The 16,413-nt window shown below is 37.3% G+C and overlaps 1 protein-coding gene across 5 annotated transcripts in view; it reads left to right on the plus strand.

The window, feature by feature from the left end:
- CASK (calcium/calmodulin dependent serine protein kinase) overlaps window positions 1-16,413 on the plus strand; it is a 188,704-nt gene that overhangs the window by 115,446 nt on the left and 56,845 nt on the right. For 3 of the 5 annotated variants that reach the window (XM_041487852.1, XM_041487854.1, XM_041487856.1), the window contains 5 exons: window positions 634-809; window positions 2,944-3,066; window positions 5,388-5,471; window positions 7,071-7,170; window positions 12,363-12,380. In XM_041487852.1, the coding sequence (XP_041343786.1) occupies window positions 634-809; window positions 2,944-3,066; window positions 5,388-5,471; window positions 7,071-7,170; window positions 12,363-12,380 (501 nt within the window). The remainder of the gene's footprint in view (window positions 1-633; window positions 810-2,943; window positions 3,067-5,387; window positions 5,472-7,070; window positions 7,171-12,362; window positions 12,381-16,413) is intronic. The other 2 variants (XM_041487853.1, XM_041487855.1) reach the window with 1 other exon arrangement.

Consider the following 16,413-nt stretch of genomic DNA (forward strand, 5'->3'; position numbering starts at 1 on the left):
ACATTCTGTTTTCATAGGAAAACATTAATTACACTGAATGAAAGCACTCTGTGAAATTAGCATTATCTTTTCATCTGCAGTAAGGTACTGCCCTCTTCAAATAAATGAATAACACATTTGCTGGCATTTTGCATTTTTGCTGGCAGTTTCAGTAGAACAGCCAAGGTATGGGCAGAGACCAAATTCTGCTCTTGCCAGTTAGATGCAGCTTTTCAAGTTATCAGTATGGACTAGAACTCTACAGCATCTTTGTATTTGCTCTCTAAACAATTCCTGTTTCAAAGATTTTCCAAATTGATGGGTTTATTTTTATATGGGAATTTTCACTGAAGAGTCCCAGTGCTCTTACAAGTCTTGTTTCAGATTCTGCCAGCTCGGGTAGACTGGTCCTCAATTTATAAAAGTAAAAATTAAGCAAAAGGGAAAATGCTGATTTATCTCACTACATATATATATAAATATAAATATAAACTTAAGGTTAAAAAGAATTGTGCTAAAAGCTTTAAACCATGAACAAAATGTATTAAAACTAGTTGTGTTTTTTTGGTTTTTTTTGTTTAATGCAGTGATATTCTTCATTTCCATGTTTGACACACATCACCTTGATTCAATTTTCTTTTTATTTCCATTTAGGACGTGTAGGAACACCTCACTTTATGGCTCCAGAAGTGGTAAAAAGAGAACCATATGGGAAGCCTGTAGATGTTTGGGGTTGTGGTGTGATCCTGTTTATCCTGCTAAGTGGTTGTTTGCCTTTTTATGGAACCAAGGAAAGATTATTTGAAGGCATTATTAAAGGCAAATACAAGGTAAAGGACAACATACATGTATCCTTTTCCAGTGAGATGAGATCTGTTGGTAACATTTCTGAAAGTTGATGGTTGTATTTAGCCTGATTTAAATTTAAAGTTTATGGAAATCTGTCACACAGGAATAGAGATGATTTTCCTTCCCTGGTCTGTCTTGTACCTGATGTGTTTTGTATCATTGCTAGGAATTGAATTATGGAAATACTTGCTCAGATGAAATAATAAATGGGTTTTACAACCAGCCCCTAACTGTACATTGAGCCCAGCAGGAAGACAAGAGGTTTAGCTATGAATTAGAACATACTGTAACCTCAGATTTATAAACCGTTTAAATTTTTTGATCAGCTAACAGAGCTGTCATAAACATTCATTATCATATTGCCTTGATTTAAAACAAAATGCATGGTATTTTACAAATGCAGGCAGGCATTTTTCTTCTTAGTGCAGTAAAGTGCAGCTGATGATTCAACAGGAGCCACTTGCAGCCAGGGGCAGGTCAGTGTGCACACGAGAGAAGCTGTCACAGCCTCAGCCCACAGACCATTGTGGAGACAAATTTAAAGCTGCAACTTCGCTGTTTCTGTGGGTTTGCCTAAGATCAGCTTTGCTGTGCTTTGCAACCAAGGTCATACATGAGCTGTGCATTAGCAAATTACAAATGGAAGCTCCCAAAGCTGTCTGATAGTCTGATTTATTATATCACCTTAACAGCCTGCTGAAATGTAAGTGACAGCAGTGTTACTGTACTTGGTCAGGAGCACATATTTCATTTTTTCAATTTTATAATCCTGGAAACAGCAGCATTTCTTCATGGCACTAGTTTTGGGATTGCACAGACTTGACAGATATTTCACTTTGTGGAAGATTTCTTTATGGAATCTCTTAAGCAGCTAAAACCTTCTGGAAGGATGCAAGTTAACTTCTCTTTTTTAAAAAAAAAAAAAAAAGTTACAACCAGTACATTGTGTCCTCTTAGTTCCTTTTCTGTTCCTGTTTCCACAGTAATTTGTCTATTCTGTGAAAATCCTGTCAAATTTGCAATTACCTTCATTTCATTAGAGCTGAAAAAAAATTAAATCACAGGTATAAATGTGCATTTCATAGCCAGATAACATTGCTGAGTGCCCCAATTCAAAGTGACTATTTTTTGCAAAGACTGATTTTAAATAAAATGGACCTCTTTAAATGGCCAGATTGTAACATTGAAAAGAGTCTGGGTGTAATTTTGAATTTGCTTTAAGAATTTTGTAAAGTTAGCTGTCTATCATCTAAATAAAACTTAGCTTCTTCATAATTTAAAGAAATACTAGAAATACCTTACGGATATAATCCTTTATATCACATAAAGAATTTTCTTACTTTGGTATGGTTTTATCAGGTGTCCATCATTTTGACTGGTTGGGCACAAACTTGCATATATGCACAAAATGAAAATATATTCTAAAGCATCATTCCTATTGAATCTCCTAAAGATAAAATTCTGCTCTGAAAGTGTTGCAGTTGCTGGTATTGTCTTGTCCTTGTATGGTTTCCTGTGGAAAGGAAGGAAAAGGACATTTTCCTTTTCCCAGTGGAAAAACTTTACCTCTTGTGAAGTTGAAAGGAATTTATTGGGAAGAGCCATTGTCCATAGCACCTTCAGGACAGGAGCAGAATAGTTCACAACAGGCATTCTCTTACTCCGTTCTTACCCAGAATCACTAGCATGAAATTGTGGGTTGAAACGGATAAATTCTCATGCCGTAAATTGATTTCAGGAGTAGATTTAATTTCTGCATTTGTCATATGCATCATTAACAGTTAAACAGAGCTTATTATTTTTTGCTTTGTCTAGTGAATGGACACTTTCATCTGAGCAGAATGTAGAGTAGGTAGAAATTATACTATGATTCTAACATAATACTAAGGACATGTCAGGATTTATGTTTTCAATTTTTGTGCCATTTCAGTAACAACTAGTGTTCCATTTTTGCAAGTTATTAAAACCCTTAGAAATTTCCTTTTACGTTCATTACACGGAAATGTTTGCAAGCACCAACCACTGTTAAATCTCTGCAATTATTGTAGATAAACACTAGGTTCTTTTCTACATTCTTATTACTAATTTAATTTTTTTTTCCTTGCTCCTAATCAGATGAATCCCAGGCAATGGAGCCATATTTCTGAAAGTGCCAAAGATCTGGTGCGCCGCATGCTTATGCTGGATCCAGCAGAGAGGATAACAGTGTATGAAGCACTGAATCACCCCTGGTTAAAGGTAGTAAAAGCAGCTGTTTACATGGTACTTTCCTGTTTAAGGGAGAAAAAAACATATATTTCTTTGTTTTTCTGAGCTTTTCAAAGTAGGCACAATCTGTACAAAATGTGGGATAATGTGCTTTAAATGCTTTCTAGGATTAGAGCCTGAGATTTTGATAATTGCCAGGCTTAAACTCTTGCTTAAGAGCAAACTCATTTGGTCATCTTCAGCAGCCCCAGAGTGCAGGGAGTAGAGCTGCATAGCATAAAGCTTAAAGAAAGTGTTAATGTGTCTTTCTGTGGCTCTCAAACTCCAGAGAAATAATTTCTGATCTTCTTTCACTCAGTCATATCTAAACCTCTTTCCTGTTAGTCATGTAGCCATGCACTCTACTGCTGTAGGTTATGCTACTGAACTGTGCTGCTTCCTTACATGAGATTCTTGAAAATATCCCACCAAAAGGGAAGGAAGTAGTGGAGTGTTGCTCCAAGGCCACTGTGGCTGCATAAAATTGTATGACATCTGGTAATCAAAGTATTTTTCAGTGATGGCAGAATTTACAACACACTTTAAGCCAGTGGAAGAGTAATTGCTGCACACTGAAGGTTTACAACAGGAGCAGGAGAAAATACACCTGTAGCTTCTCAGCAGTCCATCACTAGTCTGTGCTAAACATTGGGGTTGGAGAATGGTGGGTTGTGCTGCAGAATTAAAAGGTGAAAAGTGGTGGTTCAGAGCACTTTTCTGGTTCTTTGGCTGAAGCTGATGAATTAACTGTTTTCTTAGTTATCCTTTACTTTTCTATTATGGGTGTCCAGGGTAGAAAGAGTCATAATATCATTAACTTAAACAGGGCACTTATTTTGAAAGGGGACTGATCTGGTGTCTGCTGCTGGCCTCTCTTTGTGCTGTACATGAGTCAAAGAGAAACCCACAAAGAAAGAACCTGGGAAGAACAGGATCCTATGCACTTGTCCCTCCAAGTAAATGGTGTAACCGCCTGTTAATGGAGTCACTCTTCCATTTCTCTGCTCTCTTTCTGCCTCTGACTCTTGTATTCCAAGCTGCAGAATGCTCTGGCTTATCAGAGGAGGTTGGGAGTGTTCACCTCTCTGAAATGACAGTGCTTAAAGCAGCGCTTCTGTGTGTTAGGAAACTGTTCAAACCATTCTACTCAAAAAGAGGCAGAGTTCTGTCTGCTGGTCTGGGGTGTACACAGTTTATCAAATATCAAAGAGTATGGAAATGAACACCATGTTTTGGAATCCCAGAATATTACACAAACACAGATGATCTGGTTTGGCCTGCTTGTAATTGGAGTTTTTCTTCACTTTGAGAGCATACCCACATTGAGATGCCAAAGCTAGAGCTTGGTTCATTTTGGCAGAAAACCTGTAATTTTTGTTGTTTGAGCAACTAAGCTAATTTGGTTTGTTAAAAGCCAAGTCTGTAATATGCATGTGTAAGCTCTGCCTGTGCAGGTTTGCACTTTTGGTGTCTGTGGTCTCTTTTTGACCATGTTGTTATTTGTTGGAAGGTACGTGGTTTAGTTTGTGGCAGCTTTGTTTGCCAGGCATTCTATCACTCAATCCTCTCATTTTTGCCTACAATAAACTGCCTTCTGTGCTGATTCAGAGCTTTCTAAACCATTTATAGATAGGAGCAAATACAGCATGAGGTGGAGACATCTTTAGTGCCATAGAGGGACTGCTGTGGTTTCACTCTGATTCAGAAGAATGTGATGAACGCATTAATTTAATGTTTTTCTATAGCTTCAGGGGGAAAAGGTAGATGGCTGCTGAAAGTTTTGTCCTTCTGTCACTGCAATTGTTCATTGGCACATTTTTCATCTGCAGCTACAATGGAGAATTCTTTCTGTACCTTTTCCTGGCTGGCATTGGGTTGGCATTTCCTGCCCTGTTGGACATGTGTCCCACCTCCCAAACTCACCTGAAGTATCCAGCACCCTGTCAAAGAGTGCTTGAACGTGTTCCTTCACTGAGATTTGTGAATTCCAAACAACAGAACTGCTTTCTGCTTCAAAGTTCAGTGCTGGGCACAGACTGACAGCACAACAGTAAAACAAAAGACTGGGGTCTTACTACAAGGTGGGAAACAATTACAAAAAGAAAATATAAATATCCTTGGCCCCATTTAAGAATTCTGTCAAAGTACTTTAATCCTTCTTAATTTCTGGAAGTTTTCCTTAAGCTGCAACAAATCTTCATTCTCCTTAGGGTATTTATGAGCTGGTACTTGTCTAGTTTCTTAGTGTCAAGAGGATATTAAAAGCTTGTACTTAATGCTCTTTTGGTTTGTTTTTTGTGGGGCTTTTCAAGGAGAGAGATCGCTATGCATACAAGATTCATCTTCCAGAAACAGTAGAACAGTTGAGAAAATTCAATGCAAGACGAAAACTAAAGGTAAATTGAATGTAGTGTTAAAACAATATAATATGCAGCTCGAATTTTTTGTGATACTTGATTAATTTTAAAAGTGCTAAAAGAAATCCATGCTTTGAAGTTGGCAATAAAATGAAAAGTTGCAGCAGGCCTTCACAGATGTTTATTGAAATGATGTCTTAGAAAGGCTATTTGTCCTTCCTTTCTTCCTTAGTGCATCATTTTCAAATTTCATGATTAGTGCATGATTTGCAAATTGTCTGGTATCAATCAAGGTGTATATGAGGCCTTCATCTTCAATAAATTCAGTAATTCTGTGTCATACGAATTACTGGAAAGAATCGTGCAATCACTTCTGTTATTATTGTGTTACCTTTAGAATAAAAGGAACATAGTAATTTTTAATGTCTGTGTTGAAGAAGAGCAAATATGTATTCTTCAGTTTATCCTGTTTATGTTTAACTACATACTAGTTTATTTCTTAGCCATATTGAAAAGAATATTAACATTTTAGCCCAAAACAACATGGTTTTCTTTCTGTTCTTGTCGTGGAATGTTGAACAGAAGCATTTCTGAATTCACTGAAAGGTTCAGAAAATTATGACAGAAACATGGAGCATTACAGTTCATGGGCTGTTTTACAGTTTGTAATAAAACTCAGAATGAGGTATTCCCATTGAGCTGCTGCTTTGCAAAAGTTTCATGTGGCTGATGATGAGGATGCACGGCTGCCACAGTTCATGAACAGCTCTTTCTCTTAGGAGGTTTGTATGCCCAGTATGTAATACTTACATTAAAATGCTATCTGGTATATTTTAGAATATGACCTGGTTCCTATTCTAGGTGCAATTTCAGATATTTCCTGGATTTCTTCCTGGGGAGGCCACTATATTTAGTTCCTGAGCTTTTATACCTTCATTATTTTTTTATGCTGTTTTATCCAAAGCACTGTTCTGCAGTATGTTCCATGAAATTAATCCATACTTTCCTAACTGTGAGGCATTAAAACCTGAGTGGTTAAAGTGTAGTTTACTTGAACAAGTAAATATATGTCAGAGGAGGTAACCATTTTTCTGGGTTTGTAAATTCCCCTGTAAAGCTCATTCTGGGACTCTGTGATTCTGTATATAACTGTATTATTTTTATATTGATGCATTATGGGTGTCAAAGGATTCTAGTGCTGTCAGTGTCAAATTATGACAATTTCTAAAATAAAATCATAGTGTTTTGCTTTAAAGAGTGAATTTTTATTCCTGCTAATCCACTCAGTCTAGGTAAGAGGAAAAGATAGAGATTAGTTATTTTGTTTACATTGTACTACAATGTGAATTTATGCCTCACAGTTATTATTTCAAAATGCATTCACGTAAAGAACTGTCCTGACAAATCCCCTTGCAAAGAATATTTTTGCTGTTTATTAGTGTATGACCAGCTCTTCTGTTAGATATGGTCACTGATAAAAGGGAGGCAGAGCTGAAGACTAGAAAATACATTTGCTCTTCACTGAAAAGGTCAACACACACGAGACCTCAGGAGACTGAGTGATCCAAGGGGTCTGGAAATGTCTTGTTATCCTGCATTGTATAATTGAGACTGTGTGGGTATTTTATTTTTATTCAGGGGGCAGTACTAGCAGCTGTGTCAAGCCACAAATTCAACTCATTCTATGGTGACCCCCCTGAAGAGCTGCCAGACTTCTCTGAAGACCCCACCTCCTCAGGTATTTTAACAGAAAGTGTATTTACTGCGGTCAGCATGTCTTAAGTCCATACTGACCAGAGTACCAAGTATTTACTCATTTCTTGAGATTCCATAAAATTGAATATTAACATTTACATGTGAAAGGATAAGTAATTCTCAGTCGTACCAAGTATTTACTCATTTCTTGAGATTCCATAAAATTGAATATTAAGTTAACATTTACATGTGAAAGGATAAATAATTCTCAGTCATAGTGGCATTCACAGCTGGCAGAAATGGAGAGAAAATCCAGAGAAAAAACTTGGCACAGTTTTAACCTGCTATAGAAAGTCTGTGATTTTTTTATTTGTTAGTATATGTACATTTAATTACAAATAATGTTACAGTCTCATATTTCTATTTATATTACTTGAGTATAGAAGCTTATTGAAATTTTGTCTTGAATTCATAGGCAGGAGCAAAGCTCTAATACCTTATTAATAATTATTTATAAAAAGAAGCCATTATGTACCAAAGTTTCCTGACTCCTGTTTTAGGGAACAATATGATTAAAATGTGTCCTGTTCAAAGCACACTGGACAGTATTTCTGACCCCCAAATCTTCTGAGAGAGACAATACATGTACTCAAAGGGGAAGATAATACTTGTGCTGTGATCTAGGCCTTGGACAGGACAGTGACCTTACCAAGCAATCCTTTTGTCCATAGCCCATATTCAGAAATTTAAATCACCTGTCAGTCCCTAAACCAACACAGCCCTGTTTTAGTTATGTGTCTTAATTTTGACATAACATTGCTCAAAATATTTGAAGTGCAAAAGTCTGGGTTGGTTTGTCTGATCTAAAATTAGGATTTAGGATTAATTTAAATGAACCTTTAAGAAAAACCTAAGACCAAAAGGACTGTCTTTAATTTTTCTAAACAATTTAAGAGTACTGGCAGAATATTTTAGCTATATACTGACTTCTCTAGAAGACATTTCAGGAACTTAATTACGTGTGTTGATCTGCTGTGTGATAATTCTCTGTCCCAATATTTTTATAGGTGAGAAAATTATGTGTTGACTGCATATATTAATTATTTCTTCTATTTCGTATAAGCAAGTAATTTTTATAAATTGTTTCAATGTCATTAATATAAGAATTATATGCCACGTAAGAATGGGGGCAACTTTTCTTGGTTGAAATTGTCCAATTTCACTTCTTGGAATCCAACTTTGTGTACTAAAATTAAAAGATTGCTTTGTCCTTAGGCATGAACTCTATTCATTATTCCCATAGAAATGAATGAGAATCTCAGATCATTAATTGCAAATGGGTAATCAAAGCCTCATAGTTTAAGTTCAACCATGCAGCTTTTGGATACTTGTACTTCCAGTTAAGAATCCACCTATTCTTTTAAAGAAAGAGTAAGTCAGTTTTACTTCACCTAGAACTACTTGCAGTGCCTTAATTTTTGTTTCCATCTACTTCCCCCATTTCAGTGGTGAATGGCCACCAACATGACTGGCAGTGGCAACTTTCCTAATCTGGAAACAGCAGTTCTGCTTTCCAGTTTCAGTCTCACATCAACAGGACATGTGTCTTCCTCAGAGTGATGTAATTGCAGATATCACTATACAGGAACGTTCCAAGTTCTATTTTTTCTGCTCACAGAATACTTGAATCCAATGCACATGTAAATTGTACAGAATATCTGTGTTGGATCCATTGTTAGCTTGTGTTCATCTCTGAAATAACTGAAACCAAAGCTTGGAATTCTCAGGAAAGCAAAGTTATTCTCTAACCTGACATTGTTGATCAAACTGATGGGGGATCACAGTGATCAGGAAACCATCCTAAGTGGGTAGTTTTCATTATGATTCTCTGACCCACTACTTTCACTGACAAAATATTAAATATTGAGCACGAAGCCTTGCAAGAAAAGACTCTGCAACTCTTTCAGCTTTCTCTTTCAGAGATTATAACATTTCAGCTGAAATTCCTAGATACAGAAATCTATTTTGTTTCCTCTTCAGAATTACACTAATAGTATTTTCAAATAATTGTAGCTTGTAAGATGGGTCTTGTGATTCTAAACTACCGGACTAGTTTGGAGAAATTAAAACTCAGGAATTGCAGTAGAAACTTGATTATCTTAAGGTTATTTGAGTTTCCTTCCTAATAACTCGTAATGTTATTCCAGATCATAAACTCTTAATGAAGACCATTTAATATTTTAGATGTGGTTGCCAATTATTCCTCCCATAAAATTTCATGAAGCCTGTCACTGTAATTAAATGATTTGTCAGAAACAGGCAAACACAGAACTCCTACAGAGATAAATATACAGAAATATAGGTGCTTATTGGGTTATGCAAATCACATTTCCTGTCTTCCAGGGCTTTCCAAACACAGAAACAGAAAATTTCAGTGCTCTCTTTTTACCCAGTTATTCTAGAGGTGTTCTTCTTCAAAGTCCAGTATGGAAACCTGGGGTTCCTGGAACCTTGGAGCATTTTCCTGTGCTACCAGAGGGTTATCCCAGGATAGGAAGGCACTGCCGGCAGCAAGTCAAATGATTTTTGTAGATGCAGAAGCACAAAGGATATTCTTGTTAGAGAGTTTTCCAGTGAAAGTCAGAAAGTTGCATAGCTAAATTAGATGGGAATGAACAGAGATAAATTTCATTTAAAGTCAACTAGGTTTTTTTCTGTACACATCTTATTTTCCATTGTACAGTGTTAACAACTCTTGGTTCCAAGCACTTGCTGATCACTGCGTGGTCTGTTTCCTCTTTTGTCAGCAACCATCCTCTGAAAAACTTGAATTAATCCTGCTACCATCGTGTTGGTAAAATGGCAGAAACCAGTCTTGCTGAATTTTGAGTGCAATAAAACCTTTTAAAATACTTTTAAACTACAATGCTGCTTTATTGCTGACAGTCTGTGTTTAATAACTTCTCCAGTAAATCCACCAAGCAGCTCAGCTGACAAGCTTTCTGCAAATGGTCTTCTCTAGAATGTGAAACATCTGACTTTCAGGTTGCCTGTCTTCAAGACATTCTAAAATGTGTATTCCCCAAGGCAACAAATGTTTTGGATATTTTTAATATGCTGAAACAAACATAAATCAGAAGTTAGCAGTCAGCAGCCCTGAAGGCTAAATCTGTCACAGGATAAAAACTGGTCCAGTAGGAAGTGTTTGAAGTGCACCATGAAATCCATAAGGTGCCAGGGAAATGCAGTGTTTGCTCTCTGCTGCCCTTCCCCATCTGCCTCCCTCCCTTTCCCTGCCCATTGCCTGGCCCTCCTACCTCCTGACTGCCCATTAGCTCTAGAGAGGATTTCCTCTCCTTCTGTCATATGCTGCCCACTTGTCCCCCAGCAGAATGTACAGACATACAGTTTTCAAGTGTTTTCATAACAGTGCCTCAGGCTGGGAATGAAGAGCACCAGTGTAAAGCTTTTAATTTTTCCTTCTTTTGCTTCTTGGGGTTTGACTTGAGAAGCTGAGTTGAGGACGACTGTTTCATATGGGGTGTTAAGTAATTCAGAATAGTTACATTTTCAGGCCAACAGTTAGAAAAACTGATAAATTTAAGAGGTTTTTTGTAAACTTTGTGTTTCCAAAAGCTTTTTGCAGACACATTTTCAGAACCCAGTCAGTGCTAGAGTTAAGCTAGTGGATGGCTTTGGAAAACTGCATAACTGACTTGTAATTCAAGCATCCCTTACCTTTTTGCTAAAGGCTGTTACTCTCTGATGTCTGCTGGAATTCCTTGGTCTGTGGCACACATTTCTGAACTGTGACTAAGAGGTTTCAGAGCAACTTCTTGCCACAGACAGTTCTGGATTCCTGTAAGGGATCCTCGAGCTGTGTTTTGGGGTAACCTCAGAGCAAGAAAAGAGCCTGAGTGGCCAAATGTGCTCCTGCACCTGAGCTGAGCAGTGGCACTGCTGCAGTATTTCCTGCACTGTGTGAGTGCTGGGCTCTGTGGTCACTCTGGAAGCAGATAAACAGAAGCCGAGTTTTGCGCTGCACACAAAGCAGCCACACTGAGGCTCCTTCCGTGCTTCTGCCTCGTTTTCTCCACGCACAGCATCTTTGCAAATGCTTTTTGGTATTTTGTCTCAGGGTTGATGTGTGCAAATTGAAATTTTCATCCTTTTCTATTTTGTCAGACTCTGTGTTGAGGGAAGTTTTTAACAGCATGAGATCTTGATTTTCAAATCTGATAATAAAAATGGGAATAAAGCTAAATCTCTTAGTCTTTCAGAGCAAGGTCAGACAGCACAGATACAGACAAGTTGTGAGCTCGCTGTTTCCAACATACGTGGAAGTAGCTGGACTCACAAGTTAGAATGGTTAGTTGTTTTATGGGATTTAGAATTAATGAAATATTGTCAATACAAGCCCATATCTTAAAACCCATCAGTTTCATCAACAGAAGAAAAAAAGCCCACTTTTGTTATGCAAAAATTAGCATTGATTTTGTAAATATTTGCAAAGGGTGTTGTGTAACATTTTAAAATACGAATGCTTGGGGGAAAAAAAAATACATTCACCTTATAATTGTTACTAATTCCTTCACTAGTATTACAAGCACAGCTGTCAGTTTTGAGATCATGAGTTTGTGTGTTTCCAACATTCCATTATTAACTTTATGATCTTTCAGCTATTGATTCTTTGCTCTGATATGTTTAAATTTTTTTAAAAGGGCATAAAGACACTGTTAATTAAAAGCAATAATGAAGTGGTTGTATTTCTAAATGGTTCAGGTAACGTTTCTCACTGAAACTTTTGATTTCAATATAACATTGCTAAATTTTGCTTACTAAGTATATTAATATGATATTTTGCATCATTTGCAGTATGTTGAACTATTTTATCATCTCAACTCCTGCAATATTTTTACTAAAAAATCCCTTTTTGTCCATGAGTTTTTAAAAATAGTTTAACCAATGTTGGGAAAAGTCTGGTATTAATAGATCTCTAACACTGCATCCATGTGCTGCCTTCCCAATGCCAAGTGTTTGTTTTCCTCCCATCCCAGTCTGCCAGTGCCATTTGCTTCACACATAGAAAAAACATATTAAAAACTGGGGGGATCCTTGCACTATGTTGAGACTATTTTGTGGCTAAATTAGTTTGCTAGGTTGCAGCTTTATAAATGGCTTGTTCTGAAATCTTCATACTGTTTGTTGTTTGTCCAAACGCTGCCTTCCTTCTAGGACTTCTAGCAGCAGAAAGTAGGTATCCCTTTGTTTTCCTTTAAGGCATATCAGTCAGCTATGGTGTGTGTCTTTGCATGTTTAAAAATCCACTTTCTTTTGCTTCTCTTTGCTCTTTTCAGTTTTAATACTGCCTGTTCAGATAAAATTATATGGTATTAACTAAATCAGTGTAATATGTAATCAAAAGTATAATTAAGCAGAAGGATGATTTCCAGGGATTTCTGAAGGTTCTAATTTAGAGGCAGTATTAAAATTACCTGAGTTTTGGGGTTTTTTTTCCCAATATTTAATATTTGCAACACAGCTGAACTAAAATCTAATTTTCGTTGAATTAATAAAGTATATTTTGGGTTTGCATTTTCATTCCGAAATTGTTTTCATGGACTAATGTTTTCTTTTTTCTTCCTACCACCAAACATATACTGTAGTATTAGTCAAATGTTATATTCTTGCTCTATGCTTGCATGAGCTTTGTTGATCCTTCTGTGTTGATGTGGTACCTGATGTATGCATATGCACTGTGGATATGCATACTCCTGATTTCAATAACTACCCAAAATGTGTCTCCTCCATGAAGGAATGCTGTAGGCATGTAGGGAAGAGGTTCTGCTGCAAGGCAGCTGCACACTTCGTGAGAAACTGGGAGCACAAGCAAGTCTAAAACCTGCAGACTATGCTAGGCAGAAGAGAAGCTGTGAAATTTTAGACCCTTTGATACAAACCACAACCATTTCAAAAACAACTAATTCAGCAAAACTAATTCTCCAAAAACAAGCTATAGAAAGTGGGGGTTTCCTGCAGCATTTTAAGACTTGTAGATTAACAGCTCTGCTTCTGTCCTAGGTCATTAGGACCTTAGGACTAGTCACAGGTCCTTCAGGACATGTCAGCAGGACGTGTCCCTGACTCCATTTCTGATCAATCATGGATTTTGTGGTGGTTGTTGTTTGGTTCATTCTTTTATTTTACAGGTTGTGGGGGAAGTTGTTCCTTGTGCTCCTATTTCCCCATCTCAGAATGCCTGCCCAGTAACGTGAAAGTTCAGTGGATTTTTATATAAAAGTTTTGTGATAGTATTATTTTTAAACAGCTGTAGGGGGAAAAAAACCCCTCATACAGAGCCTGTGCCATGATTTTTGGGTTTTTGTTTGTGCACAGAGACTTTTCTTCCACAAACTGACTATAAGAGTGTGCTGCCTTCATGCTTAGACATTTTTGCAAGGAGGAAGAAAGGATCTAAGGAAGGGATAGTGAAGGGCATTCATCTATTAAAATATTTATTTGTTTAGTTGCATGTGAGTGCACTTACATGTAAGCTACAGGTCTGGTCTGTAAAACAACACTCCTGCATGTTTCTTTATCACCATGCTAGGCTGGCTTCTGTCATACCTGTGGCTGGATTTTCAGCGAGGGGTACCTGGGACAAAGAGTTAAACTGTGTGATGGTGCCAAGTATAGAGACAGGAGAAAGTGGAGCCATGCCTACACTCAGTGCCCCTCTGTGTGCAGGATGAAAAAAAGTCTCTCTTCAAAATTAAGCATTAGTTTCTCACTGCCCTCTTTGTCTTCTCCCCCACCACTTCCTCTTCCCCCCCATCCTTTGTTGTTTTCCATACATAGTACTCTCCTCTATATTCCTTCTGCTGTTTGGAAACACTTAATGTCTTGTTTTCTTCTATTTTTTTCTCTTTATTTTTCTTTTTTCCTTTGTTTAGTCTCTTTCTCTCTGTTTTTCTCTCCTGCCCCTATTTCCTTTGGTTTCTTTTCTGACTTTTACATGCCTTTCTCGCCTTTCTTGTACTCCTTAGATGTTCTTACCTTCTTTAATGTAGTTGTAAATCGCAATACCCTTCCATTGCACCAGCAGTCTTCTTTCTGAATTGTTGTTGTCATCTCCATAAACCTCCATCTTTCTAGCTCTCTTACTACACTCCTCCTGATTGTTTTATATACATGCAGTGTATGTATATACATATATTTCTATTATCACTGCTTTATTTGCTTCCCAGTAGCATTTACAGGGTTGTGTGCATGTAGGACCTTATTTGTAAGTTTATAGGGTGTCTAAACTTCACTGTTTGATTTCAGTCTAAGAAGAAAGAAGTCATGAAGTGCTCTATAGCTCAAATTTGAGCAGGACAGAGCCTTCACTTGCCTTACATTTTAATTACACTGCTGTGTATATGTGAAACATGTACCTCCCACCTTATTTTGAACTATTATAGTCATATATCATATACATGTGTACACCTGCTCTGGCTGTCATCTGTTCCTGCAGAGTCACTTGCTCTGGAATACAGTGAACAGCAAAGAGCAACAAATTTCTGTGTGAGATCAGAGGCATCTCAGCTCCAGTGATGTTTGCAGATGTTGTTGCAAGTGATGAAGAGCAGCTGGTGCTCAGCTGGCTTTCTCTAAATCTGAGAAGTTACATCAGTTAAAGTAGTGGAAAGGTCTGCACTTTATAATAATGCCCATGCTTGTTTTTTTGTGAGATTATATCCTGTGACTTCATTTTGTGATTCTAATATTTGATCTCTCTAAAATTTAACAATTTCTGATGATTTTTCATCTTTCCTTGTTGGATGTACTACCCTCAGACCTCTTCACAAGCAAGTAAGATGTAAATCCTGCCTTCTGAAATGCCTGTGCTGTAAGAGCCAGGATTAGTCTTTTAATTTCATTTCCAGCAGCTGCCCATGAGAAGGCAGCCACGAGATGAGGCTGAGAGAAATCAGCTTCTGTTTATTGTAGATTGGCTGGCATAAGGACTGAACTGTGATATACAGAGAAATTAGAACTGACAGCAAAGCCTTGCTTAGTCATTTAAATACCACTGTAAAATCTTCAAGACACAGTTACATATTTACACAATATAAAGAATAGTTGAAAAGCCAATCAAATAATAAGAGTGAACAGGATACAAATGAGTGGCTGGTGTCATGAGCTTCATTTTATGTGGGTCTACAAATCTAAGAGATTCAGATGTCTCTTTCATAAAAACATGCTATTATTATAATAGTTATTATCAGTTCTTGTGCAGAGCTATTTCCTGGCATAGTAAATGCAGGAGACTGGCAAAAAGGTCAGGGTTTATAGTTTTGTGTTTAAACAGCACCAGGCTTCCTGAGTTCTGGGTTTTCATTACTCTGAAGCAGGTTTATGACTGACCCAAGACTTAAATGAGTATTTGTAATCTTCAGTATTAAAAAATTAATCAAGGAGTACTTTTTCCCTCTGTCAGAATGTCTTTGCAGTCAGGATGTAGTCTGTGCTTTGTAGCAATATCTGAGTCTATTTACCTAAACACTTTATTTAGTCATACACTGTTGCAGATCACATGTCACATGAAAAGAGGTTCCTAATTCTATTTACTGCCTGTTATATAACAGGGGGAGCCACTTATACCTGCCTGGTGAGCTGAGAAGCCTCAGAAAAGCAAACTTTTGGGGTGCTTTGTACTGGGGGGACACATGACTACTGCAGAATATGTAGGCAATTCTTGGAATAGTATTTAAAATTCTCTTTTACTATGTTCTGGGGAGAAGGAAGGAACTCCTCTCTACCTTTAAAGTTCAGTTTCTTTCGTCAAACCACCTGTTCCAGACTAGAATAGCTGAATGTTGTAGTAACAACACTATTTTACCAAAGCTTTGCCTACTTCCAGCCTGATGAACCAGTGTCCATAGCAACTTCAGGTGCACTGTGTGACAGCTACAGACTCTAGAGACAGAATTCACCTGTAACAGAAAACTATTTCTGACTGGCCATCTCAAAAAATGAGGTGGCAGAACCTGCACAAAATACCTTTGGTAACTTTGACTATGCACTGCACGAAGAGAAATTCCCAAGTTTCTGCCTCACAAGGCAAATACATGTCTGATAAATAACATCTGCCTCAGTAGGCAAAAAACTGCTCAATTTATCTCTGTCTTCTCAGAAGTAATTGGGTATCATCCTTAAGATTCCACTAACTATAAAAGCATTTTATGTACTAGTGCTGACTGCAGGAGACTGTCATAAGCATTCTAATGTGGTTTTTCCTCTT

This window comes from Pyrgilauda ruficollis, unplaced genomic scaffold, assembly GCF_017590135.1.
Source record: "Pyrgilauda ruficollis isolate IOZ18807 unplaced genomic scaffold, ASM1759013v1 scaffold85, whole genome shotgun sequence".
Classification (NCBI taxonomy): domain Eukaryota; kingdom Metazoa; phylum Chordata; class Aves; order Passeriformes; family Passeridae; genus Pyrgilauda; species Pyrgilauda ruficollis.